The sequence below is a fragment of the Mustela nivalis genome (assembly GCF_964662115.1).
Source record: "Mustela nivalis genome assembly, chromosome: 16".
Lineage (NCBI taxonomy): Eukaryota > Metazoa > Chordata > Mammalia > Carnivora > Mustelidae > Mustela > Mustela nivalis.
Genome location: NC_139035.1, coordinates 4,063,697 through 4,091,094, shown reverse-complemented (window position 1 = coordinate 4,091,094; position 27,398 = coordinate 4,063,697). Strand labels below are relative to the sequence as shown.

Here is a 27,398-nt window from a genome sequence, read left to right as displayed (position 1 = left end):
CCGGCTTCTCCTCAGCCCTCAGGGAGGCATGGACAGGCTAACTGCAACGGAGAGTGTGAGGTGTCACGTAATCATAATCACGTAATACATAATCAGATTGTGTCATGATACATAATCATAATGCCAGGCATTCAGAGAGGCTGACGTAGTTGGGAACTCTTTACTGGAGGAGGTGGCCTTTGAGCTTGGTCTCACTTGGAGGTGAGACTGGGATTGAGGTAAAAGGTGGTTTTCGGGCAAGGTGGCAAAGGCCTTTAGGAACCAGGTAAGTAATATGAACAAGAGAAGCCGGCACACATCGTGCGGCGAATGGCAGCTGAGCCCGGGACGGAGCGCGCCCTGGCCAGCAAGGGCAGCCACCCTCCAGCTGAGGGTTTCTGGCCAGAATGTAGGCCCGGCTGCAGATCCGTAGAATTCTGAGTAATCTCTGAAATGAAATCTCAGTAGCTTTAAATGGGATTTTTCTTGTGGAATCTGACTTGTAAATTCTGTCAAATTTAAATCCTGACAGAAACCACGCTCGGATGCAGCCTCTGGCCACTGTTGTGCCACATCTGTTCTTCGGGCCGCACGGGGCTTTAGAGTTATGGGGACTGGAGGAAAAGTTGGAACGGGAGGTTCGGGTGACAAGAATTTGGGGTTCATACTGCAGGTCGTCGGGAGGAACCCAGCTTACGTAGGAGGGAGGAGAGGATTAGATCATGGGTTAGTTCGCAACTGCTGTGTGTCTCGTTTTTCACCTGTAAAGTGGGAATGGAAGTATTACCTCTAGAACCGTGGTAATTGAGATCTAGGCAGAACAACGCTCCAGGAGTACTGACACTACGTAGGGTCCCGTCACACCGCGGTCCCGTCACACCGCAGTCACGTCAGCGGTTCCTGTTACCAAGTTGACCTGTAGGAGGACTTGAAGAGGATAAAGTACAAAAAGCATGAGGCACCTCCCAGAGCAGCTGGTATCTCCTGAAGTAAGTCACTGGGGGCAGGTCCCTGAGCCATCTCACTAGAGATTAGCTTCAAGTCAGGAATTTCATCCAAGTCGTCTTCTGAAAGTTCTGCTTTCTTCTCTGAACATCGATTTCTCAGTCTTGTCTTCAGCAGGGTTGTGAACTAGTGTCTTCAGTTCTCTCACCTCACATCACTCTCTTTCCGATTTGAATTTGGACTGATGAGTATAGTATTTCATCAGGATGGGTCATTTTCCCTAAGGCACGTTAGAGTTTTTTCGCAGCCCCTTAAGACACTGGCTCATGGGGAGAGACGGATCTTGGACAGTGATGAGCTCGGGGCATCCATCTACTGCCTGTGTTGGGTGTGGCCTTTTCATGCCTTGAGAGGGCCCAGAACTAGCTCCTAGTTACTGTGTGGCTCACATTAGGAATAGGGCAGGTGTTAATGGTTGACGGTAGTAAAGAATTGTATAAAATTGTGCTTTATTTCTTTATATCCTAGTACATTTGCCTTATTTGAATGCGTTTCTGATGATCAACTTCATGGAACTCACGTAGCAGCCACGTCCATGTTGATGAGCAGAAAGTTTTCCAAATTTGAACCAAAGTTTGGTGAGTAGAAAGTTCTCCAAATTTGAGCCATTTTCAAGAGTAGTTTCAGTGGGATGAATTAATGGGCCTGCGCTGTCATTTTCAACTCTTCTCCGTCACGCTGTATATAGTATGTGGAGCCTCCCAAGGCCTGATACTGTTTCGTTTGGCGGTTCTGGTTCAGTGTGGAGGTGGCAGGGGGATGGGGAGTTGAAGGTTGGTTGTGAGGGTGTAGGGTCGGACAGCCAACTCGGTCCAGGTAGAAATGTGGCGAGAAGGATAGTCCCACAAGGGTGAACAAACAGCACGTTCAAAGTGTTCAGGGTCCTGATTTCATCCTGGCAGGGGACAGCAACACAGAAGAGACGGGCCGTAGGGAGAGGGCTTGAGGTCTGAAAGTGCTGAGTACTTTGAATTAGCGTGAGGTCCATGCAAATTAAGGGTTTCTGGAAAGGGATATAAGATTCCTACCGAACACAGGTTTATGCATACATACATAAATAAAATTCTGGCCACAGTCTTGAGGCTGAACTACAAGGCTGAGCTTGGGGACCTCTGTGGCAGTGGTGCAGAGTCTGGATGAAGCGTGGTGACGATGGTGGGTGTGGACATGAGGGCCCTGATGCCAGAAATTCTTCGAGATCTTGGGAGACTCGTGTTGGGTAATGGAAGGGACTAGAGGAGGAGTGGGGCCTCTTGCTTAAGCAAATTTCTGTTTTATTCACTATTCCATGAAAAAGAAGTGAGGACAGATTTGGGGGTGATGAAGATAAAATAAGAATGGGACACATTAAGTTTGAGGTGCCTGAAATGGGATACTCAGGCTAAGGTGTTGCACATGTATCTGGAAGACATTGGCTCCACATTCTGGGCATATTCTAGAAGGGTATTGAGGTCTAAACAATCTAGTGCTTTTGTACTTGGAATTCTTTGTACAGAATTGGTCGCCCCATAACCAGGCTAGAGATGAATTAAGAGATGGGCCACAGAAGGAGAGTTAAAAAATCAAAATGATAACCAACGGGAAAGAATGCCCTATGAAAACACATTAGAGAATTGGACAGCACGGCCTGGAAGGAAGGCTCAACAGAGATACAGTCATCACCTCTAACACTGACAAGGGTCAAGGGGAATGTTGATTTGTTCACCGAATCATGAGCAGGAGAGGACACCCTTTGGAATTCGAGCAGGGGGAGTTTCAGACAAATGAAAGTATAATTTTGTGCACTTTCTGTGTGTAGCTCCAAGAAGTTCCCCAGACCAAGGACATAAATGGATTCCAAAATGATTTTGGGGAAAAAATACAAATAAGCCGTAAATATTTTATAAGAAAAGTACTCCCAAGTAGTCCCAAAAGTAGTCAAGAAGTCCCAAGCCCACACGCGGTGCTCCCCGAGGGGTGATGAGGCTCACTTAGGCGCACCGCTTGGGGTTGCTGCTGGCCCAGGGACACAGGCCTGGATGACGATGGGCATGACCTGGTGTGACAGTCGTTGGGAAAGCTACTCATCACTAAAGCACAGTGATGCAGCCAGTCCCCTAAATTCAAGCTACTTTGGAAGAGTGCAAGCAGAACAGTAATGACTTAGATTTTTGGAGGATATTATGGTGCGTGTGGGAAGGGAAAGGGGAAAGGAAAGGAGCAGGTATTGCAGTAGCCTTGGAGTTAAGATCCCAAACCAAATGCCTGCTTGCATAGGAAACTGTTAGCCCTCCCTTCTCTGCACCCCTTCTCCCAGCTCTGCTTCCTCCCAACCTTGTGGTCGATAGGTAAGGCTATATGGAGAGTGGTGCTGGCAAGTGAGAGCAGAGACGGGGGAGTTGAGGAGGTAGCTTAGCCTGTCCCTCTGAAACGGCACCACTGTGGCTGGGACAGAAGGGATCAGGGAGAGGCAGAGCTATAGGGCAGCGACGGTGCCTTGTTTTGAGGCCACGCTGTGGCGTACAGAGAGGACCGGCAGGTAGCTGGAAGGCTGCGGGGATCCGAGGAGAGCAGCACGTTGTTCTGTGTGGTGACCAACTTGGTGTCCGGGTCACGCCTCTGTGCCGTGGCAGGGCTGGAAACTTCTGAGGGAGCCCGTGGGCAGCTGGCTTCGACTGTGGATTTAAGAATCCATGCTGGGCGCTTTCAAGGAGGCATGGAGCCATTCTACATCTAAGCTAAAGGCTCAAGATCAAGGCAAAAAGAGCCAGCAGAGGGCATCAGTCACACAATTTTACACTATTTCAAAGGCCCTGGCGGCGGGGAAATCGGAGTGGGACACAGTGCCATCCTGTGGAACTTACTGTTACTCCTTTCTGTAATGAAATTTAACAGTCTTGGAATTCTTGATGAATTGTGGTTTGAGAAATAACTGCGTCATTTGAGGTCCCCCCAAAATCAGGAAGTAAATAGCATGCTGGGATTTGATAAATGACAACGGCTACATTTTCAAGCACCCAGTGTGTATCAGGCACTGTGTTAGGCACTTGATATGTGTTATTTTATTTACTTTTCGTAACAATCTTGTAAGACAGGTATTTTCATTTTACAGTTGAGGGGACTGAGACTTGCAGTGATCCAGGAACGTGCCCAAGGCTGTATTGCCTGTTTGGGCTGATACTTTGCTTTTCTGACAGCTGAATGGCATCCAGGGCCAAAGGCTGACTGGTAGGCAGTTGCTTTTAATCCTTTCTCCAATCCCTTATCCCCTTTCTCCCTTATTCCTACCCCCAACATTAGCAGAATATTTCTTGTCCACCCGTGTTGATCGCTACTCACTTTCTGCCATTCACATTTTATGATGTTTGGCCTCAGGAATATATTCATTCAGCAGATACTCACTGGGCACTAACTCTGTGACAGATACTGTTCTATGTGCTTGAGATCGATCTAGGAGCAAAGTGGAGCATCAGCGGCGTTAAACAAGGGGTCGCGGTGGTCTCAGAAGTAACATTTGACCGAGGACTTGAAGATGAGTGGATCATTCAGATTCCCGGGGGCGAATATTCCAGGCAGAGGGAAGAGCTGCTGTCCGCGTGCCGGCAGAAGACCCCAGGCTGCCTGCAAGTTGGGGGAAGAGCAGGGAGGGGCTGACGTGGGTGACCAAGGGGACACAAGATGCGGCCAAGGAGGTAATGTGGGGTTCTAGATCACATACGACACTGCGGGCTAGTGAAAGGACTCTGGCTTTTACTCGGAGGTGGGAGCCATTGGAGGGGCTTGGAGAAAAAGAGGGACATGATTTGACATACATTTTGGAAGGCACGTTCTCATTTTGCCGTGGGGCAAGACCAGAGCAGAAAGCAGCGTTAGGAAGCACTTGGCGTCGCCCAGGCAGGGATGCTGGTGCTCAGAACAGTGCTAGCAGAAGTGGCGAAACGAGTCCCATTCTGATACCACCTGAAAGTTGCGTTAAGGGCTTTTTGACTTATTAGATGTGGGGTATGAAAACGAGAAGAAGCATAAAGGACTCTTAAGAGTTTTGGCCTGAGAAATTGAAAGAGAAAGATGTGATCAGTTGAGCTGGGAGCCAAGGCAACACGGGTGGAAACTTGGGGAAGAAAATCGGTTGGAGGCATGTAGGGTATGAACTGTAGATATAAGGGCTGAAATGTTGAGTAGAGAGTTCGACGAGTTGGATTTTAGGCAGCGTATGGGGTGGAAATACACATTTGGGAACTGTTGGTCTATAAATGCTGGGAGACTGGATGGGGTCACTAAGGAGGTTGACAGGAACGGAGAGGAGGACCGAGAACTCCGAATTAAAAGTTCGCGGAGAAGAACAAGCAAATCGATCTGGAAGTTGGAGTCCTGAAAGCTGAGTACAGATGACTTGAGGGAGAGGAGATCAGCTGTGACCAGCCAGAAATCCGGGATGGGAGAGGCGACACCACACTTGTATGCTGAGGGCCGTGGGACAGTGGACAGCAGTAGTCGATGGAGGCCAGTGAGAAGATTCTTGGGCATGTAAGAGGAGGGGGGCCCAGTGCACGAGTGGAGGGCCTGGCTTCGGCCGGAGGACAGGACCGTTCCCTGTGGTAACTCGCACACGTGGAAGGTAGATACGTAGATGCACATGCCAGTGCGCGGGTAGGTTAAGTGGGTAGGTGAGGTGATGGGGATTCGGGGAAGTTCCTTTCTGATAGCTTCAGTTTTCCTGGGGAGCAGGAGGCAGAGAATCAGCTGAGTGATGAGACGGGCCGAGGTTCTGGGGGCCTGAGGCGCGAGGAGGCAGGAGATAGGGCCCTGGGGCAGTGAATGAACAGGCGATGGTTCGTGGAACTGCTGAGCAGAATTAAAGGCTCACTTGAACGTGGTAGTCATGACTTGAAAGCAGAGCGTGTGTGTGTGTGTGCGTGTGTGTGTGCACGCGCGCGCGTTCCAGACCATGTACGCATACATGGTTGCGAAGCAGAGGAGACGCAGAGTTGACGATCCTCAGGGTGGTGCGGAGGGACGGGAGACGAGTGCGCGGGCGTCATTGTCGGGACGGACCCCGGCATTTTAGGCGGGTTTGGAGTGAACCGTGATGGGCTGCAGGGCAGGGAGCAGATGGCGGGTGCGAGGTGCCCGCGGTGAGAGGAGTGGAAGTGGAGAGCAGCGAGCAGGGACAGGACTGTCACTTCGGGAGTGAGTAGCTGAGGCACAGTGAGGGCGACAGCGGAGAAATGAAGTCCAAGAAAATAAGTGGGATGGGTGGGCTGGGGTGTCGGAAGGATAATTCATATCTTTGTGAAATCCCCAAGAACTAAGACAGGAATAGTCCTGGGGACAATGACAGGGAAGCAGGAGGTAAAATCATCAAGGAATGGGGGACCATGAACTAAGGATTGGTGGCTCGAAGGGACAGATAGGGACAGATGTGCTGTGGTCTGAGGCCGTGAGGTCCAAAGCTAAGGGATTCAGGGTGGATGGAGGAAGAATGGTCTGAACGCAGAAGCAGCAGGGGAACGCCAGCCCCTCAGCGCACACTGCCGCAGGCTGAGACGCCCGCAGGGGCAGCAGAGCCCCGAGAGGGATTCGGGTTAGGGTTAGAGCGGAGCGCCGGCGTGCAGGGGCCTCGCGGCCTAGGGGAACTTGGAAGACGGACGTAGGCTGGGACGAGGGCTCATCACCAAGTCCCAGCGGGATGGAGGCTGCCGGCGGGGAGAGAATGCAAGTGTCGGTGGGCGGGGGACGTGCGGTCTGAGCGTGCAGGCTTTGTCCTCCCGAACGTGCTGCTGTTGCTTGCTAGTGGGTTTAATGTACTAATTCTATGGTACTAATCCTTGGAGTAATGCACTTTGTAGCAAGAGCCTTTCGGGGACAATGACACGAACTTCCTGAGAACTGCACCGTCTTCCATCGCTGGGGCCGTGCCACTTGTAGTCTTCTAGAAAGTTTGATTCTGGGTAAAGGGACCGAAGCTATGATGACAGCCAGAGTTTGGCCAAGGTCCTGTGGACAGTCGCTCCCGAGGAAGCGCTCTCCCCTGAGCAGGGGACGGCTCCGGACAGCTGGGGAGACCCGCTGGGGTGAGCGAGCGTAGACCACACTAATGCTCCGGGCTGCTTTCTTTATTCTTTCTCAGCTCACAGGTATGATGAGTGTGTGTCTGTTTACTAGGGGAACAATAGCAACCACTAACCCAGCCCAAACAGCTCATTCTCTTCCCAGATGTGAGTTACTGTGAGTAACGGGGGATCCCTGAGATGAGGGGTCAGGAAGCTTCTGCTTCCCAGCTGCCCAGCATTTGCTCAGCGCTGGGGGCCTGGCAACACTGGAGGGTTGGCACCGCCTCCCACCCCTCGGGTAACGCAGGGGCCCGAGGGCCAGAGGAAGGGGCTTAGAAAGGCGAATGGCCTTTTCTGCCACCATCTGGCACCAATTGGCACCCGGGTGCAGACGACACTCCGGATCAGCTGGAGGTCTTGTGCCCCGCACAGGCTAGCCCTGCAGTGCCTTGACCATGTGCTGCTGGGACAATGGGACAGATTGATTCTGCCGATGCAGAGGTGGAGGGAAGCGGCGGTCGCCCCGGGCGCCGGTAAGAAGCTGGCTCTCGGCTGCCCCTGCTTTCCCAAGCCCGGCTGGCTCCCTGCTGCCTGCTCCGGGCCGGCCCTGTGGCCTTGTGCGGAGCCCAAGTAACACTTGGACGCTGCTCAGTGAGAACGCTGTGGGCCTCCCGCTCTTTTAAAATTGCAAAATAAACAGATGCTCAGGCCCTGGGCAGCTTTTGTGTGTGCAAGCTGCGTTTCTGTCTTAAAACAAAAACAAAAACAAAAACGAGAACGGCAACAGGCAGAAGGAGCTGTCTCCTTGGCTCCGACTTGCTCTCTGCCGCCTTCTGAGCTGCTCCCTCGGAGACGAGAAGTGGGAGCAAAAGCTCCAGCCCAGCAGAGCCGCGAACGCTGGCTTTCCAGAGCGTGAGATGAAGCTTCAGAGACATACTCTGCCGGCAGCTGTTCTGAGAGCCAGAGCCCGTGTCTGCGTCGCCTCCCTTCCCGTCCTGAGACTCCTTCGGTCTCCCTGACACCCGGCGAGTCTGCCGAGGCTTGGTTTCCTCTGCCTGTCCGTGGCCCCCGTGCAGGAGGTCCGCTGAGGATGTGACCTGGGCCTGAAAATCAGGACCTGATAGAAAATACTGTGAGGCTCGATGTGGGTAAAAGCCATACGGGGTCACAGATGAGTGTCGGGGCGTCCCACAGCCTTCGGTCGGATCGGATTCGAGAGGAACAGAAGAAAACAAACAACGGCGTGTGTTGTGGTGGTGGAGGCAGCCGGGCCGTCCTGTCCACAGGGACCCCGAGTAGTGCAGGGGCACAAGCTCCGTCTGATTTATGCAGACAGACTCTGTAGTGTTAGGAAGGGCTGCGGAAATTATTTTTCTTTTTCAGCAGTCTTCCTTTAGGTGAGGTTCGTGTTTTTGTTTTTGTTTTGTTTTTAAGATTCTGTTTATTTGTTGGAGGGAGGGAGAGAGCGCATGAGAGGGGAGAAGGTCAGAGGGAGCAGCAGACTCCTCGTGGAGCTGGGAGCCCGATGCGCAACTCGATCCTGTGACTCCACGATCATGACCGGACCCGAAGGCAGTGGCCTAACCAACTGAGCCACTCAGGTGCCCGCATTGATGGTTTAAAAAAAACAAAACAAAAAAACCCCCAGAAGCGTCTGGGTGGCTCAGTCGTTAAGCATCTGCTGTCAGCTCAGGTGTGAGCCCTGCATCGGGCTCCCTGATCCGCAGGAAGCCTGCTTCTCCCTTTCCCAGTTGTCCTGCTTGTGTTCCCTCTCTCGCTGTGTCTCTGTCAAATAAATAAAAACTTAAAAAAAAAAGTCATACTTAATGCTGAGCTATGAAACAGATACTATAATAATAATTTTCAAACTCTGGGATCCAGAGGACCGAAGGGTGTCCTGCGCCAAGCCGACCGGACATGTCCGTGACAGTAAAGGAATCCTAGGCCGTTTGTGGCAATTCCTGTCCGCGTGGATGCGGTCCCTGTTTGTTTACCAGCAAAGCTCCCTAAGGGAAGGGTTGGAAGTTTTCTCTACTTTTTCCTACCTTTAGTTCTCTTTTCTGCATCTCTTGCTTGCCCTGGATTTCTCCAGCTGGAGCCTGGGGACGTGGCCTCGCTGCTTCGCGGGGCGGAGGGCTGCAGAGCGCCGTCTGATTCAGCCGCCTTCGGTTCGAGCCAAGGCAAAGTTCACGGACCACTCCAGCTTCAGTTCCACGGTCTTTTCCTCAGCCAGTACTTTGTGACTTAGAGTCGGGTATTAGGCTATTCCATTAGAAATAATACATCTGGTTTCTGATTGGCTGAAATGAGTTCTGTCGTTCCTTTCATTGGCAGAGGTCAGAATCACAGTGTTCCGGAAGGTCAGCGTGCGTTGGGTCAGGTGGATAATTTGGGTTCTAGAACTTAAGTGTTTTCTTCAGCACTGAACTCAGTAACGGTTCTCTCTGGGGAAAGGACTTAAATTTTCTCTTGTCGCAGCACCGTGCAGTAATTGCGTGCTGCTGTTCTGGAAGCTGCTTCTGCCCTGGTCCTTCTCTGGGTGCTCCCAGACCACACAATAGGACACGGTGCTTGGTGCACAGATAATAGGATGAGAAGATGTAAGAACCGGCATGTTTGCCGAAGGCGTGGTGGTTCCTCACGATGATCCGGTCTGCTCAGCTCTGAAGAATGGGGCTCTTGTCCGGCCTCGCTAATACTGAGGGCAGAGGTGGGGGCAGGGGAGTTGGGGGGGGAGTCCCTTATGAAATACAGAAACACGCCGGATGGGAAATAAATATGAACCAACCACAGCATAGTTTAGTGATGCGCCGGCAGCTTCTCCCCCAGCCCAACTCATCCTTTCTTCCTTGCCTCCTCAGTGTGAGGAGGGGCCGGCGCTTTTGTGGAGCCGCGAAAGGTTGCTAGGAATCATTTCATTCCTGTGCGGTTGGGGCTTTCTTTTCTCATTGTTCATCAGGTCAGTTTAAGCTTTAAACATCTCAACTGTGTGGCACTGTATGAAAATAAGGTCATGTTTAAGACAAAGTGGAAAAGAACCGAACACCTAGAAAAGAGGAGTTGGTGAAAACCTTCCAGTGGACAACTTTTGTCTGGGGAGGTGGAGTGAAGTGATCCGGGAACCTTGTCTCCGCTGGGACGGCGATGCCATCAGACGGGGACACGTCCTGTCAGAGCGGGAGGTGAGGGAAGCAGGCGTACCTCATGCTGTGCCTTACGTTGCATCAGCCCAGCTGCCCCAGGAATACGTGAGCCTCAGGGGATCCCCTGCGCCGGTGCCTTTGGGTTTTCTTCATGACCAGGGGTTCTCAGAGCCACTGGACCTGAGATACAAGTAAAAATGGATGTCGTGTGCCGTGCGAACATTTTAGCCAGAGAAGGAAACTGGTTTGGCATTTTGGAGTGCAGGAGGTTGTGTGTGAGTGAGAGGCCTCCATTTCTTCACGGGAGGGTCTGCCCACCTCTGCCGCTTTGCCTTTCTTCGTGAGGACTTGCCTCGGCCTAGAGAGGAGGCCCACGGCACCCTCATTCCAGACAATTTCTTTCTTTCCTCTGCTGTAGTTAGTTCTGTCTTCATATGGTAAAGCGAGCCATGCGGAGAAGGGAGCTCACCCGATACGAGATCATTTTAAATTGTACTTTAGGTCATGTAAACCTTTGAGAATTCTGAACTAAATCTCAAATCTTTTTTTTTTAAATCTGAGATTGCAGATTTGGCAGATGTACTCCCTTAATAAGAAACATCTTATTTGGGTAAGTGTTTGGGTTTCTTTCACTGGTAGCTTAAAATTTCAGTATCAGAGTTACCATTTGAGGATTAAGGTATTAAAAAAAATTCTCTGTTCCTCCAGACTCTCACAGATTGCATTCTTCCAGCGACTTACTGGCATGTCGAGGAACCTTTCTTCTCAAGGTGGTAACATTTCCTTGCACTAGTATTCTGAGTGATGTATTTTCCCCTGAATTTGCTGAATAAGAATGTGTGAGGTTTATGTGTTTCAAACCTCCCATCCAAGTACTAACCAGGCCCGGCCCTGCATAGCTTCAGAGATCAGACGAGGTCGGGCGTGTTCAGGGTGGTATAGCCGTAGACCTATAATATCTCCCATGATAATAACATAATTTATCTCTTATAAGGAGTGTTTAAAAAGTAATAGAAACAGGAATAAATGTTTTGGTGCAATAACAGTTATTAATGAGATCCTTGGGGGCTGGCTGAAATTACTTCGTCTTCTGTGTCTTTTCTCGATACCCAGAATTTTTGCTTCATCTTTTCTTTTTAAAAAAATTCCAGTATAATTAGCATACATTAGTTTGAGATGTACAATATAGTGATTCAACGCTTTTATACCTTTTTTTTTTAAGATTTTATTTATTTGACAGAGATCACAAGTAGAGTGACAGGCAGAGATATAAGGGGAAGCAGGCTGCCCACTGAGCAGAGAGCCCAACGTGGGGCTCGATCCCAGGACCCCGAAACCATGACCTGAGCCAAAGGCAGAGGCTTGACCCACTGAGCCACCCAGGTGCCCCTCAACCTTTCCATACCTTACTCAGCACTTGTCACAACAAGCGCACTCCTTCGTCCCCATCACCTAGTTCACCCATCCCCACAGCCACCTCCCCTCTGGTGACCATCAGTTTGTTCTTTGTAGTTAACAGTTAGTTGCTCAGTTTGTCTTTTTTTTTCTTTGTCCATTTGTTTTGTTTCTTAAATTCCACATGAGTGAAATCATATGGTATTTGTCTTTCTCTGATGTCTTTCACTTGGCATAACCCTCTAGATCCTTCTGTGTTGCTGCAAATGGCAAGATCTCATTCTTTTTTATGGCTGAGTAGTATTCCACTGTGTATAAATATATACACCAAATATATACACTGACAGACGATGTGGACATCATCTGTGCGACTTGCATCCCACCTATAATTTAGCTACTGTAAGTAACACTTCAGTAAACGTGGGGTTCATTTATCTTTTCAAATTAGTGTTTTTGTATTCTTTGGGTAAATACCCAGTAGGGAATTAGGGAATCATACAGTAGTTCTGTCTTTAACTTTTTGGGGCCCCTCCATACTGTTTTCCATGGCAGCCACAGCAGCTTCTATTCTCACCTATAGTGCTAGAAGTTTCTTTTTTCTCCATGTCCTCACCAATACATGCTTCTGTCTTTCCATACTTTGATTGGGCAGACATTTCAGTTGAAGATAATAATCTTTCACCAAATATCATCTTAACTTACCTTTTTTCAAGTTAAGCTCTTTGTAAGATCAAATTACATATTTTTCCACTTACCTGGTTTTAGCTGAAAACTATTTTAATTTGGGTCTTCTTTAGAAAAAGAAACAGAACATATTTTGTTTTTATATAGAATAAACTTTGTTTTTATTATAGATATGGATCAAAAATAAAAGCTTTTATGTACATATGACATGTAGTGCAAACGAAAGGCTTTGAGACGCCACGGATAGACATGTTGTTGGAAACAAAAGGAGATGGGTCATGGGTGTTAGGATGGCCGTCCTGGAACTGCAGGAGGGGGTCGCCTAGTGAAAACAAAACAAAACAAAATAACAGAAAAACACAGATGCAGAGGAAGAAAACAATGTTTAAATTATAAGACACATCCAAATAAAAGCATGCAAAATGATTCTATGAGGGTCAAATTCAAATTAGACGAAAACATGCAGACATGCGGGGGAGCCGGGAGAGCCGCATGGCAAAGCAGGCATTTCCCAGGACTCTTCCTGGCGACAGGCGTGCGCTCGGTGGGAGCCACGCGAGCCCGCTCCAGAACCTTGTTTTGTACCCTGGGATGATAAATCCACGCAACCACATTCAGGAGACTCGGAAACAGCACCAGAGCCCAATACCTTTATGACCCTGAGTATTTGTTTCGGGGCCCTGATTTTGTGACGTTTGGTTCCTCCCGCAGATTCCAGGCAAAGTTAAATCTCCAGAGGGAGAGGGAGTGGAAAGAGAAGTCACGACAGGTAAAAAACAATTTTCAAGATGAGGGACATTAGAAGGTGTCAGGAGAGCCAGGGAGCAGTGTGATGCCGTGAACAGTCACGCGGAAAATGTCAGGAGTTGAGCTTGAGAAAAGGATTTGCCAAGCAACTGCCCCACAGGACCCTCCCGACTGGATAGCTGTCCCGGCCTGGCGAAGCCTGGGGGTCTGTCTCAGCCGCCTGCAACCGCAGCTCGGGCTTATTCGGAACAGGGTGCAGGGTGCGGGTGATCCGGTTTGCTGGATCTTTCTCCATCCCCCTCGCCCAGTTTGGGTCGTGTCGGGCGGTGTTTGTGCAATAAGGGACCAGAGCCGTGTTTCATTCCGACCTCGGCCTCTCCCGACGGTCGGCCGCTGGGGGAGTCAGTGCCGCGTTGCCGTGCCCGGCCGTGTGAGCGGGAAAGCGACAGGCCAGGTGACACTTTCCCACTGGCGTCCAGCAGACGTCTGGACTTTAATTTCCTCTTTCCTACCCCATCGGTAATGAACTCAAGGCTCCAGCGAGCCACGGAATGGGGGAGGTGAGCTCCGTACCCTGCTCCCCGGGGGCTGCGTTCTGGCCATTGATGCGGGTGTGCGACAGGCCAGCCTGCTCGCTCCCCTCTTGCTCTGGGAACCCCCGTGAGCGGAGCCAGGACGTCTACCAAAACCAAACAAACTTCTTTTTCATCCTCCCGAGACGTTACTGGAGCCGGACTGTCGGGACTGTTTCTGAGCAGCGGTGAAAACCTTCCCTTCCCGCAAGGCCGAGACCAGACCGGTTTCTCTCTGGTGCGGTTCCAGCCGGCTGGGCCGTGGAGGCCTCTCAGCCACTTCCGTGATGAAGCACTTGTTTCTGGTGACCTTTCAGCTGCGGGGGGTCCGTTAGAGACCCAGGTAATGGGTATCCCTGGTGTGTTCGTGAAGAAAGTGTAATTAAATTCCCGTCAGGCTCAATGAGATTTATTACCTGCCCGGCAAGCAGACACAATTTTTGAGCTCGGAAGGGGCTTTAGAACACTTTAATGCCCTCAGCAGGGTGGGGAGGTGAGCCATTAACCCGGGCGCGAGTCTGCAGGGCTGAGGAGACCGTCCGCCAGCAGATGCCACAGCACTTTCCCGTCTGAGCTCGTCTGGGTGCGTTCGTCCAGAAACAGGATCAGAAACTCTGGCTTGGAATAGGTTTCAGCTGACGGCTAGAATGTTTGCCGCAAACCTCGGAGTGCCACTGACTCCCCCAGGTGGCTCCTTTCTTTTCCTCCTCACTCTCCTGCACCAACTTTCCTCTCCTGGCCAAGAAAGCACTGTCAAGGAGCTCACCCCGCAGTGGCTCAGAGTTAGCGCTAGCGTGGGTTTTGGGGGTGTGGGTTTTCACTGTTTCTTTTCCAGAACTTTCTGTACAACTTACACAATGCCGAAGTGCCTAAAGGCAAGTGCTGGAAACTGGGCTTTCCCCATGAAGAGCTATAAGCGCACCTTCTCACGCTGTGGCTACCTCTAACTTGGAACACTGAGCTGAAATGCTGAGTAGGTTTTGCACATACATAAAATTTGCTAACAAATTTTAAAGTTCAGAATGCTACTGTTCACCATGCAAGCAAATTTGCCTAATCAGGATTCTGATTTCAGGTTATACCTTCTCAAATTTTCTGAAAAATAGCTTCAAAGAATCACTGGGCCAGAACAGGAAGGTAGGGAGTCAGGAAAGGCTGTATCTAGAACACGGGCATTGTTCACACACAGAAGACTCAATTTTCACTAGAATGATTAGTTACCCACACACTCTCAGATCTACCTCAGTGCTTCAGTCTGTTCTTACGGTGAAATTCCTCTAGCAGCGCCCCTGGGAAGGCTCTATGACAATCTCACAAAACATTCTCTGCTTGTTTGCTTTGCCCAGCATTTAGGGAACTCAGTATCTCAGATCAGCGGGTGAGCCTGAAGGCTTGGGAAAATGAGACAGAAACGACCATAAGGACAGGCGTTCCTTTCTGGTTTTGTTTGGTCATCTCTGAATTTTAAATCAGTCTGGATCCATTCCTTTACAGGAATATAACGGGGTAACGTAATTAATTTAAAGGAGCTTTTCTTAGAGAGAGAGAGAGGAAAGGTTGTATGGAAAATGATGTGCATCCTCCACAAGGCTTGCATATATTACGGCTAATCTAGGTCTTTCCAAGACCTGTATTGCGTGTGTCTGCAGTCTGCATTCATGCCTCCCCTCGGTGCTCTCGCTCATGGGGTCTAGTACACCACTGGGACACGGAGGGGTCGTCCAGGAAGATTGTCCCAAGTTGGGAGCGCTGGTTGCTCTTCCATTGGATTTTACCCCTGGCGTGGAGATCGTGACAGTCTGTACTGGACTAATCCTGCTCAAAGCCTTTTCTCTCTAACCTGACGCCACCGAAGCCGCGTTCCCTCACACTAGACCTGTGAGGTGCTTTATGAACAAAGTATGGTGGTCAGATAAATCTGCGAAACATGTAGACACCGACCCTTCCTTAGAGAGTCACGGTGCAGTGTGATACCAGAGTTTCTGTAAAGTATTCCAGGAAAGAGACGTTTAATTTTTAGTCATCATTTCCCAAGTGTATTTCATCAAGAAACCCCGGGTGTGCGTATGTGCAAAACCGACTGAAATCTTGTGGAATAAACTTGGGGAAACTGTGGATGAAGGCTGTCATTTTAGCAGCCGTCTCTCGCGTGTAGTCTCGTTACTAGGTGGCCACGGTGGGAAAGAGCACCAGCAAAGGGTCTGCATCGTGGCAATGCCAGGTGTGTGCTGAAGTATGAAGTGGTCGGGTCTGGGAACCATCTGACCCAAACTCCAGATAGATTTCTCAATCTGAAATTTAAAGATTCCAGCAGAAAAAACAAGAAACTTGACAACTGAGAAGATATTTATACTGATGCCAGAATTATTTTAAAAATACAAATGGTAATTTGCCACATAGTTACCAAATAAATAGTTTGCCAAATGTTGGTTTGGGTAATTTCCATTAGAAACCATTCTGGATGAGAATCATGCAGGAGAACTCCTACATATGCACGCACACCCACCCCTCCAACACAACACAAGTGTACAGCAGGATTCTCCTCCTCTTTTGGTAAAAAGCTTCCTTTGGATGCATTAATGGCTTCAGTCATGGAAGATGTTGTGATATGAAGAAATTACAACAGGAAAACAGGAGTTAATACAACAGCCTTTGCAATTCATCTCTTCCCAGTGAATGTATCCTGAACACAGGCAAAGTAAACCAGCCTTCTCTTCCCATTCGCTTCTTGGCTCCTGCTTGTGGATGGACGGCTCAATCTGGGACTACATACATTGGTAAGGGACCTGTCATCAAAACTCTGTAATAGAGTCTTTCTCTGTGTTCTGGAAACTGAGGACAAGGATGTGTATAGCTACTGTGTAGCACTCTACTCTTCCATTTTCTTACTATTGGGGAAACTAAAGGGGTAACTTCTCCCTTTGATGCCCAATGAGTGTATGAAGGCCAACAGTTGAGTCAAGAGCTCGACTGCTTTAAGAAATGCCTTCTGTGGACCTGACATGGGGGCAGAGTGTCCTTACTCCCTCTGCTTCCCAGGGTTTTTCATGAACACTTCCTCTTCGGTGGCAAAACAAGACGGGGCCTCTTGTCAGTTGTCACACTGTACCCTCCAACTGGCTAAGGCTTGTGCCCTTTTGAAACCTAGTCCAACACGGAGTTTGAATCAGAAATGAAATCTCTCCTCTCTCCTGTCTTTGATTTGTCCAATTTGTTCCCTTTAAAAATCTTATCCTCGGGCGCCTGGGTGGCTCAGTGGGTTAACGCCTCTGCCTTCGGCTCGGGTCGTGATTCCAGGGTCCTGGGATCGAGCCCCACATCAGGCTCTCTCCTCAGCAGGGAGCCTGTTTCTTCCTCTCTCTCTGCCTGTGATCTCTGTTGAATGAATAAATAAAATCTTAAAAAAAAAAAAATCTTGTTCTCCCTCAAATTAATGACAGTAATGCCAAATGCTATTATTCCCCGTTTTGGTAATTCTGGGCCAATTTTATACGAATTCAGAAGTCTCAGATCTTACTGATATGCGCAGGTATGACCCAAATATATTATACAAGAACGAAAAAGTGGGGGAGTCCTTCAAATGTTACCATTTATTTCAGGTTCAGAAATACAGCTTCACATTTTCACAATAGGTACATGTGACCTTCAAGAATGGTACAGGCTTAAGGAACTTTCTTCAAAAATTCCATTCACAGAGTCCATCCATATATCAGCATTAAGAAATCCTGAAAGTGCCAAGAAGACAGTGGAGAATATTCTGGCTCAAATTAATTAAAGAATCAACAGAGAAGGTAAGACTTTGCTTCTACACATGGCTTCTTCATAAAAAAGCAAAAGGGGAATTTGATTCAGAAAAGTGAGAAAAAAGAAACATAGATGAGCAAAGCAACATGGAGGCTGTGCACGGGAAATTAAACACAAGTCATGGTGAAATTTCTAGTTGAGAGGAATCTTTTTTTTTTTTTTTTTTTTTTAAATCAAACTGGCAGCAGACAGTGCAAGAGGTCAACAGAGTAAATTTTTTGTCATATTTTTTGAAAACATTACACAATGAGCAAAGTTTAAGGAATTCAGAGGGTAAAAAATTAAGAAGAAATGAATGCCTTGAGCTGAGCCATGTGTGAAACCCCAGACCAGAGAGGTGAGAAGTCTCACCGGTATACCAGTATGAACAGATCTTAAGACAAACAGGAGACTCTTCCTTGAGTTTCCTCTCTCGCTCTCACACATACACACATTCTTACACATAAAATACACAACTAGCAATGCATATGCTACACATGCTTCAAAATACTCTGAAGGTTTCACAATACAGAGCACCACATGATTTTAAGCATACCAACTGGATGGGAGGACTTAAGATTATCTAGGAGACACATCGGAACTTCTAAGAAAGAAGTGAGTGATCTAGTGAACTAATCACGTATTTTTCTACAGTTGTCTAGCATTCTTCATGTTAAACTCTGAGCTCACAGCTAGCAGTCCTCTTGGTGAAGCAGATATAAAACTCAACCTGAGTCTTACATCTTCTCTCCTTCGACTGGATTCCACAGTACAGAGACCTCCTATTTAGGTCGTATTCTCAATGTTAAGGACATAACTGTCAATTTCAAGTACTTATCTTGTTTGCCAAGTGAGAAATGTTTACCTGAAACGAGGGATGAATGACCTACCACTGAGGTATTAAGTAACAACTTCTCTGCATGTTTAGCAAATTTACTCAGAAGAGCCCACTCTTTTTATTACATTTCAGTATCCCTCCACTTTATATTTTGACATTTACTGTGGAGGAAAAAAATGACTGTGTAGACCAATTTAAGCTTTTTAAGATTCAGCTCAGCAGTCCAGGAGTCATTTATAATTCCAATCAGAGTTCTTAGAAATGGGTTTCCTGATCTTCTGCTATGTTTGGCAAAGGACATTTCTCCTTAGATAAGCAGTGCTGTGGACCTAGGTACAAATGTCTGTGGATGTTGTGGATGTTGTCATGGTCATTCTGGGCATTGTGCCTATCCTGGAAGAAATTTTGGAGACCTCACGTATGTTATCATGGTTCTATGAACCTCTGTTACGTATTATAGCAGACTCTCCGGAGTGAGCTCTTGAATTAACACAGTTTAAAAAATATATTCATACCCCCCCACACAAAGTACGTGTATACATAAATATTTACACCCACACGTAGCATATATACACAATGCACGCACAATCACACATGCTTGTGGCATTTTAACAAGGGTTTTTAAACCTACCTATCCAAAGGGGCACCAAAAACACATGTACTTACAGAAATGCATTTCCCATGTATGTACTGTATACACAGACACATGCGTTGCAAATATGTTTGTACACAGGAAACGTCAACATTTATCACATACTGGTATTAGGTCCCATTTCATATTTGAGAATTATGGCTACAGTCTATACTAAAAAATCATAAAATTAATCTATATGACTACATTTAAATTCTAAGTTTAGAAGGCTTACAGTTCTATCACAGGAACTGGTTTCATCATCATGTTTTGGAACAGAATGAGTTTGTTGCTGAACAAGTAGGCAATTGGCTAATAAACAGGCCCTACTGCTTTTCTGTGTTACAAAAGTCAGCTAAAAGCAACATTCAGAAGAGTAATCTTGGTAGATGACTTCTGGAAATGCAATATATCTGCTCTAAATTGATACTATTTCAAGAATCTGTCCACAGTTGAGTAAACAGTTATTCCAATTAGTCAATAAGCATGCAAGTGACAAGAAGTGACATACCTATCAAACAGGATACACAGTGAATTTTTCCAAATCCTAAAGATACCGTATGTTTTATTTAGCTAAACATCTGTCGTGTAGACAGCATCAGGGCGGTCGGTTAGGAGGAAGCTACTCAAAAGATGAGAGTTGGTACGGGAAACTCTTAGCTCCTGAAGCTACATTCCCACCTTAGGGCCTGGCGTGAACAACGCACTTCGCACACATCTTAGAGCTTCTGACTTCATTCACCTGGACATCTCCTTTTAGCAGGATGCAAACCCTTTGCGAAATGGTGTTAAAACTAATCCTAGTACTGCGGCAAACAAAGTATTCTCCAACATGCTTCTGGAATTCCAGGGGAGGCTGGGTTCTGTTAGACATAACTGAGAAGAGGTAAGAGAACAAAAATGTGCCTACAAACAGAGACAAGCGGGGCAGTGGAACTGCAGGCTTATAATCCAAGAGCAAAAGCCAGAGACGACAAATGCTATTGTTTACGACTACAGAAGATCAGTGGAAAGAAAGTTGGAAAAACATCTCCAATTTTCTTTGACATGGTTTGTGCTGATCTAAGAACACACCAGTGGTTATCCACAATATTTTCCTTTGACAGAAGGAAATTTTTGAAATACAGCAAAATGCAGAACCACGTTTAGCACAGAGCCAAACCCTGAAGTCTATAATCCTCTAGCTGCCTGTTTTAGAGAATTCAAAGGAAGAAGCAAAGGGATTCCGAAAGAGGGAGCTTTATGAAAAGATCTCGCAGGTCATCTTGTTTTACTGTGGACATTTACGTAACACGCTTCCGTTTCGCTGCAGCACCGTTTTTAAAAACACATTACGTACTTAGCACATCTGTTCCATTCACAAAGAGTTACGAATTTTTTCAAATGAGGGGGAGAAAAAAGATAAGAGAAGATTCAGGCTGGTGACTTGGGGTGGTGGTCTTTACAGAATCACTTGTAAATTAAAAGTGGAAAAGTTCTTTTTGTAAACTCGTAGTCTCTGATGGCTGCCTATTACAAGTGGGGTAGCTGTAGCCCCTTAGAATAACTTCGAAACAATGCCATTCCGCTTGGCAAGTTCTCTTTTTAATAATGGTTGAAGGTTTTTCCTTCATGCTTTATGGGTGTCTGCTTTGGGCATAAAGTACACAGGAAATTAAAGCTGAGTGAACATACAAATCACGTTTTCTGCTTTCAAAGGGAGACATTTCAGTTGGTGAAACCTGATTTACTTCTGTGGAATATGAAATAGTGTCCTGGGACGCCGCCGTTCAGTGAGGACTTGCTGTCTGCGAACAGTCAGCAGACAGCACTCCACTCGGCTTCTGGCTGTTTCCTACATGCTGATCACCTGGTCCTACTTCGTCTACAGCTCAGCCTCGGGACTGAACTATTAACCCCCAGGCTAACCCGATTTTGTAAATTTTTGCAGTGTTAGCATTTGTGAGGTTGCTTTAGATCTCAGCATCTTAGTTCCATCTTTTGGAACGACCTGTGCAGAGACTCTGAGGTACAGCTGTAGAGCGTGAGCTCCTGCACCGGAAGCACGGCATCCCTCATGAAACGATTTTTAGTTTCATTCCAGGGCCCCCTTTAAAAACGGCCATCCCAGAGCAAGGCTCAAGATGTATTAAGCAAGCCTAGAATGGATGGAAAGTTCGTTAAACCGGCTTTAAAGGAAGGATGAATTCTTACACGAGGGAATTACAAATAGCTGGGAAAGAGAAAAACTTGCTCCAGCCACATAAATAAGTCCACTACAGTTCGTGTCACAGTGGAGATAGCCACGTCTACATCTCCATCGGTGTGGGATGTTAAATATTTCCCATGTCAGCCTTCACCGTAACCTACGGGGAGGTGAATATATGTGTGAATAAAGAAATTAGGTATTTCCAGACACTTTAGAGATGTGACATTTTGCTTCTTCCTTGAACTCTGAACCTAACTAGCCAAATCTTCTGACCGACTACCAGAAAATTAAGCTTTGATTCGCTGTTGAATATGCTTCGAGCATGAAGCAAAACACATCAGGATGAGGAGAAGCTCTCTAGAGCAAGCAATGCGTTAACTTTTCCTCTGCAAACTACCTGTGCTTCTGGAAAAGTCTATTCTTAAGGAATCCTAATTAAAAAAAAAAATCACTTCCTAGCAGTCCTATGAAATAAAGAGAAAGGAAAGAGGATCTAAATAGGTCATTAGAGTAGGAGGGAACATTCATGATAGACAACATAATTTCTATCAGCCAAAACAGAATGTGGGAAAGTAAATACACGTATGGCTTAGGTCTAAGCCCACCGTCTCAAAGCTCTCAAGAATTACACTTAATGGGCTACCTGGTGGGTAACCTAGGAACTTGTCCAAAGCAAATTTCAAATATATGCCAGGGTAGGCAAACGGTCTTTCAAAATATAGGGCTGTTAGACAGACCTACCCTTGGTCAGTACAACATCTAAAGCCTCGAAGGGTCAGCAGTTTTCCAGAGTCAAACTCCGAAGGTCTGAGACACCGTGAGCGGCGACGAGGAGTGATGAATGCGTTAGTTAAACGGGCTACTTGCCTACTGATGTCCGCGCATGCGACTACTCATGATTTACTGATCAAGTGTGTTGCCTTCACATAATTCATTAGTAATTAATTGCCAGGCCAGACACTTCGTTTAGTCTAACAGGGAGGATTCTAGTGGACGGATTATAGTGGGACGAGTTGGTGATGGGGGTGGTCTCCGGCTAGAAAGAGAGAAAGAGAAAGGTAAAGAAACAAGTCGAATATCCAGCAGAAGGTCGCCCCAGAGACCCGGAGCGCCAGCACACACATGCCCATGCGGGGACAGGCCAGCAGCGGCGGTTGCCCTCGGCCCTGGTTCTGACACCGTCACCTGTCAGCTAGCGTTCGGAGACAAAAATGAAGGATTTTGTCAAATGCAAATCTTTCTCAAAATAGAAGCTGCCCCTCCCAATAGTAAAACAAACAAAAAACCCAAATCATTTGAAAGCCCATCTGAAGGTGGGCCCTGCCTTTCTCAGCCAACAGAGATGGGTACGGGGGAGCCGGGTCACGCGCCGGCCGCTCCAGGCACGTGCGAGGGATGGTAGGCCTCAGAGAATGATGCTCGTTGAGTTTTTAGTTCCCTTCATATAATGTCCTTCCTCTTTTCTTCTTACTGTTACAGTGTTATCACTTCTCATTGCCTTCAGCAGTAGCTTCCTCCAGTGTGTTCTGTATTTTACTTCTAATTTGCAGGGCCCTGGAAGCCGGGGAATCCGGGTTTGGAAGTTCTCCGCGGGAAGGGAAACAAGGCCCCGGAGGAGTATTGCTTGCGTTCTGGTTGGTCACGCTTCCGAGAGCCGAGGGGGCCGAATCCACAAACTCTGGTGTGAACTAGACGTGACATCACCGACAATGCTCTTTTTGTCCTGAACCCCTCCGTTTACTTCCCAGTGTGTTAGGAACTTGTGTGTGTGTGTGTGTGTGTGTGTGTGTGTGTCTGCTTTCATAGGTAGTTCCTTGGGGAGTAATTTTTATAACCAACCAAATTCAACAAGTTGTACAAATCATAACAACCTTCCTTTTTGAAAAAACTCTCCCAGTGACTGTTTCAGAACAATCCCTTTTGGAAGTACAACCATGTTGGGGAATTTTTTTCTGTACCGTAAACACTAACATGATTAAATCAAATGTCCCTTCCCAGGTATGGAGAAATGAAGATAGAAAAATTAAAGAAAACAATTACAAAATGTTAAAAAAAAAATCACAACGCCACAAAAACTAGACAGTCAAGGAAAAATCAATGAGAAAGAGGTCTTGTTGATTAATGGTACAAGTATGGGCCACTTAGGTACAAACTCATAGATATTAGAGTTCCTTTTGGCCCCGCACCTGAAAGATATCCAAGAGGCTTTAGAGGAAAGGTTTCCTGGGAGTGGGGGTTAAATTCCAATTTAACCTCTTCTGCTACGCTCGGTACTAGATGGGCACTTTAAGAAAGTCTAAGTGACTTTAAGTGACTGACATACTTCAGCGGCAGAGTAACCAAACTAAGCTATCAATACCGGTTATTAAATTTGGAAAAGACAAAGAAGTCCTCTTTTTGGAGCAAGTCTGCTGGCTGCTGTCACTACCTGAACTGTTTTGGCTGTTTCCTACCGGGAAGGATCCTCCCGAGTTCATTTTACTTGTGACCGTGCAGCAGCCCTGTCCTTCCGCTAGCTCCGGCTCATCTTCATTTAACGTGGCCACATTTATTTAGCTTATGTCCTGAGTCTTGCACCTGCATCATCTTCTCCTTTGCTGTGAAGTTTCTAGAAGCCGGAGGTCACACCCACTGAACTTGTCTCCTACGTGCAGTTAGGTGCTCTGTGCTGTTTCGTTCATCCATGAGAAGTGCTCTCTCTCCTTTAAGACTCACACTAGTGAAGTCTTCCCTTGATGCGGCTGCTTCGGAAGCATCTCAGCATGTCTGTTACAAGCATCACGCTGAACCCTAGTTAGGGTTATAGGGTTATCTCCACTGATGAGGAATGGGCTGTGTCTTACTCATTGTCCTGTTCTTGCCGGGGGTGCTTATCGTTCGGCCACAGAACAACCGAACACGGACAACTAAATAAAGTTACTCCTAGAAGCAGAAGCATCTGCTAAGCGCTTGTGGTACTCACTGATCTTGACATTACGTTCTAACTATTACGACATCTTTAAAATATGCCCAGTTTCAGGTTAAAGTAACCCATACATGTACTCAGTCATTAAAAATCCTGAAAGATACCACCCCTTTTGGAAAAAATGAGCATCACTTCATTTTTAAGACAATAAAATGCTACTAGAAAGCACTTCAGGAAGAGCATTAAGTTGTTCGGTGTCATTTTCTTAACAAGCGGTGCTGTTTGCCAGCCTCGACACAAGGAGCACATTTAGTTTCCTGTTGGCATTCATTTCATTGGTCTAGTTCCTGACCATTCGAAGAGTTTCCAAAGACATTCACATCATAAGACAGTTTGTTTTGGGCAAAGCAAAGTTATTTGTTTGGTACCAAATTTTCCTCAGTTGCTTCGTTTAGGGATGGGCTGCACGAGGGAACCCGTTCCGGTGAAACGGAGCGTCTCGCATCACTCAGTGTTTCCTGAAACCCAGTGCGGCGCGGGGCAGTGTGCGGGGCAGTGCGCGGCGACAGCTGCAGAGCCGCGTTTCTGCTTCCAAAGCGAAGGGGGAGCCGGTGCACGCGTCGCTGCAGGACGGGGCTCTCATCGTGTTCTGGACAATGACAGTTTTTGCGAGAATCCAAAGCTCACCCGGGGTGGGTGGCGTTGAAGGCGAGAAATGGACTTTCCTGATAAGAGCGGGGAGCGCCTTACTTGCCTCTGTCTTTCAATTCTCTTCGAAGAAGGGAAGAACTAAAATTTCATCTGTTCTAGAACGCTTTGGGTGAGTTGGTTCTGAGTATTCATGGTGTGAGGCCAATCTTAGGGGTTGAGAATATATTTATATGTATATGTATAGAGAGAACACACAAGAGAATTCTGTAGGGCCAGTGGCTTGTGGGGTGCACCAGCCGGGCGGGAGGTGGTGGGAACAACCATCGCTCTAGTCCCTGGCTGCCAGGCAGCACGGCCCTGTTGAAAGGGCTTGCTCTTTCCGCCTCTCTCTGCCCTTATTCCTTGTCAGGGTGGGAGGCGGGACTTATGATCCTGGTAAACGTGTGAGCCACACTAGGTCTGTGTAGCGCAGTCCGCAGTCTCCCTACTTTTCCCTGTTGACACCGAAATTTCCTAACTCCCAGTCCAGGACTCTTTCTGTTGGACAGTTACAGTAGCGTGTTCGAGGCAGCGGTTCTCAAATTGGATTGTGCAACAGAATTCCCTGCCGGGCTTGTTAAAACTCAGATTGCCGGGCATCACACGGAGTTTCTAATAGGGTGAGACACTTCTAGCAAGTTCCCAGACACTGCTGATGCTGTGGGTCCTGGGACCAAGCTTTGAAAACCATTGTTCTAAGGCATAATAAGTGATTCTCATCTTGCTTTATTAGCAGCTCCATTCACTTGCCAGATACAGTACAAGCAGGAAGAGGAAGTACTGGAAAAAAAAGTCTCAAGAAGAAGGAAGAAACGGTTGTAGAAGTACTTTGATACGTTTGGGAATTAGACTTAAGCATGAGTCAGATCAGTTTTAGGTTTATTTCGTAAAGACCAAGATACTGTAATATTCTTGTTAATCATCACCAGAAAAATAACTACTTGCTTAGGGAAGCTTGTACTTGCTTCTGAAAATGGCAGTTAAGTGTAGAAAGGAAGCATTTACACACGATTCCAAATTCTCATCTCTGGAGAGGGTATGACTGAAGTCCAATCTAATTAGCTAGGTAAACCCCTCCCTCCCACACCCACAAAAAAGAAAAGAAAATCCTCCAAAAAGATAGAATGATTCTAGAGGAATGGTATCTGCCTACCAGGGTAGTCTTGCACAAAAAAGGATATTCAATAGGCTTCTCTTGAACTGCAAGTTCTACTTATTAAATATAATCCAGGCTTTAAAATACATCTGTCTCAAAAATTCAATTTATGCATAATTACATGTTGCATGTAATTACATGTAGGATGATGGGAGAGTCCTGCATGCCAGGTTTCTAGAGGCCACAAGGGTCTGATAGCAACTGGCCCAACTTGTTTATCTTATTGATGATACCGGTAAAAATACAATTTTTCTCTTAAAGAAGGGTTTTGTGTACCAAAGCACAGGAAGTAAGGTTACAGCTGGTGAATTTCTTAGAAAAACAGAAAATAGAACTAAAACAAAAACTGCTTCTGAGTTTTCTCAAATCACGCAGAGCATCTGCGCCATGGGCTGTGCTGGTCTTGTTTTTAAAGCAGCCCCGGCCAAGAGGGGCGCCGGTGGCATTGCTGAGCTGGGCTGGGGGGCTGCCCAGCGTACGTCCCTCTCGGGAACTGTAATACCTTGTTTCTCCCCATCCTCTTGAATTACTAAGGCATGTAGGTGTAGTTTATCATCGGAGTGACATAAACTTCCTGTGAACCCAGATTATTCCTCCTCCTGCTTGTAATCTGTCATGGCACCTGCAGGGGGCACTGTGCCCCCCCCCCCCCCCCCCACCGTGGCTCCGTGTGTAAGAAGGCAGACGCCCAAGCACAGGTCAGGGGCACACCTCCGGGTGAAAGGGAAGGGCCGCTGACGGACACCGGGCCTGTCCGTCGCAGGTGCCCGCGCTGGCAGCCGTGCGGACCCAGCCTTCTGAACACAGTCGAGCTTGTGCCCGGCTGCTGCTTCTGAGCCTTTATTAACGAGACCGATTTTACTTATCTACGAGCTATGAGGCCAAGTTTTAAAAAATGCTACAGCGGTCAGGACATTGTCCACATGGAAGATAATAGTTCGTAATTTATTATTAAAACTACTATAGGCTGCCCTCCAGCATATTTTTGGCCTTTTCAGCTTTAGTAACAAAAGGAGCCAATACTGTCCAAGAACAGTTTACAGTAGATGCTGGAAAGAACACAGAACTTGGAGTCCTTTAAGTGACTCTCGTCCATTCTCTAGTACGATTCGTGCTGGCTCTAGATACTAGAGCCAGCGTTTCTTTCCCCTGTGAAAATGAACCCGTGATTTTATAACATATGTCACCGGGAAAGTATGAACCAGTTGATAGACTCTGAAGTCAGAACAGAAGGGGAAAATGGTCCCCAACTGTTGTTCGATGAAACAAACATCTAATATCCTGTACGAATTAGTCCCTGAGCGGAATGGTAACATAATCCCCCTCGCCACATTTTCTTTACGTAATCTTAAATACCGGACTTGGATTTCCCCGAGGGATGGGACAGATGTGCCCATTTCTGTGGCTGCAGCTACAAGGCAGCCTGAAGGAGGACTTGCCCACATTAACTCTGCTCAGTTGGTGATTTGTAAAAAAAGAATTTTACAGTAGCATTCAGCCACGCAAGCTTCTCAGTAGACCAGAACGAGAAAGTGTCTGTGTTTAGATTGTTTCTCCAAATACACTAAATATTGGGCTAATTCCAAAATAAATTTTGATTAAGCACTGCACATCAACTCATTTTGTATTATTTCATTCCCTCAATAAGCC

General features: G+C 47.2%; 2 protein-coding genes and 1 long non-coding RNA gene across 6 annotated transcripts in view; 1 reads left to right on the top strand and 2 right to left on the bottom strand.

Annotated features, from left to right (window-relative positions):
• Nucleotides 1–9,305, bottom strand: part of LOC309849818 (uncharacterized protein C1orf105) — a 47,176-nt gene extending 37,871 nt beyond the window's left edge. The window contains exon 1 of the mRNA XM_082702807.1: nucleotides 9,062–9,305. Within this exon, the coding sequence (XP_082558933.1) occupies nucleotides 9,062–9,082 (21 nt within the window). The 5' untranslated portion in view covers nucleotides 9,083–9,305. The remainder of the gene's footprint in view (nucleotides 1–9,061) is intronic.
• LOC309849857 lies at nucleotides 184–17,528 on the top strand. The gene is made up of 2 exons (XR_014303958.1): nucleotides 184–265; nucleotides 16,231–17,528. It is a non-coding gene; the product is annotated as an uncharacterized lncRNA (long non-coding RNA).
• The window catches only part of DNM3 (dynamin 3), a 536,286-nt gene continuing 521,257 nt past the window's right edge, over nucleotides 12,370–27,398 (bottom strand). For 2 of the 4 annotated variants that reach the window (XM_082702687.1, XM_082702691.1), the window contains exon 21: nucleotides 12,370–12,560. In XM_082702687.1, the coding sequence (XP_082558813.1) occupies nucleotides 12,524–12,560 (37 nt within the window). In that variant the 3' untranslated portion in view covers nucleotides 12,370–12,523. Of the gene's footprint in view, nucleotides 12,561–17,129; nucleotides 22,034–27,398 lie in introns of those variants that run through there. The other 2 variants (XM_082702685.1, XM_082702686.1) reach the window with 1 other exon arrangement.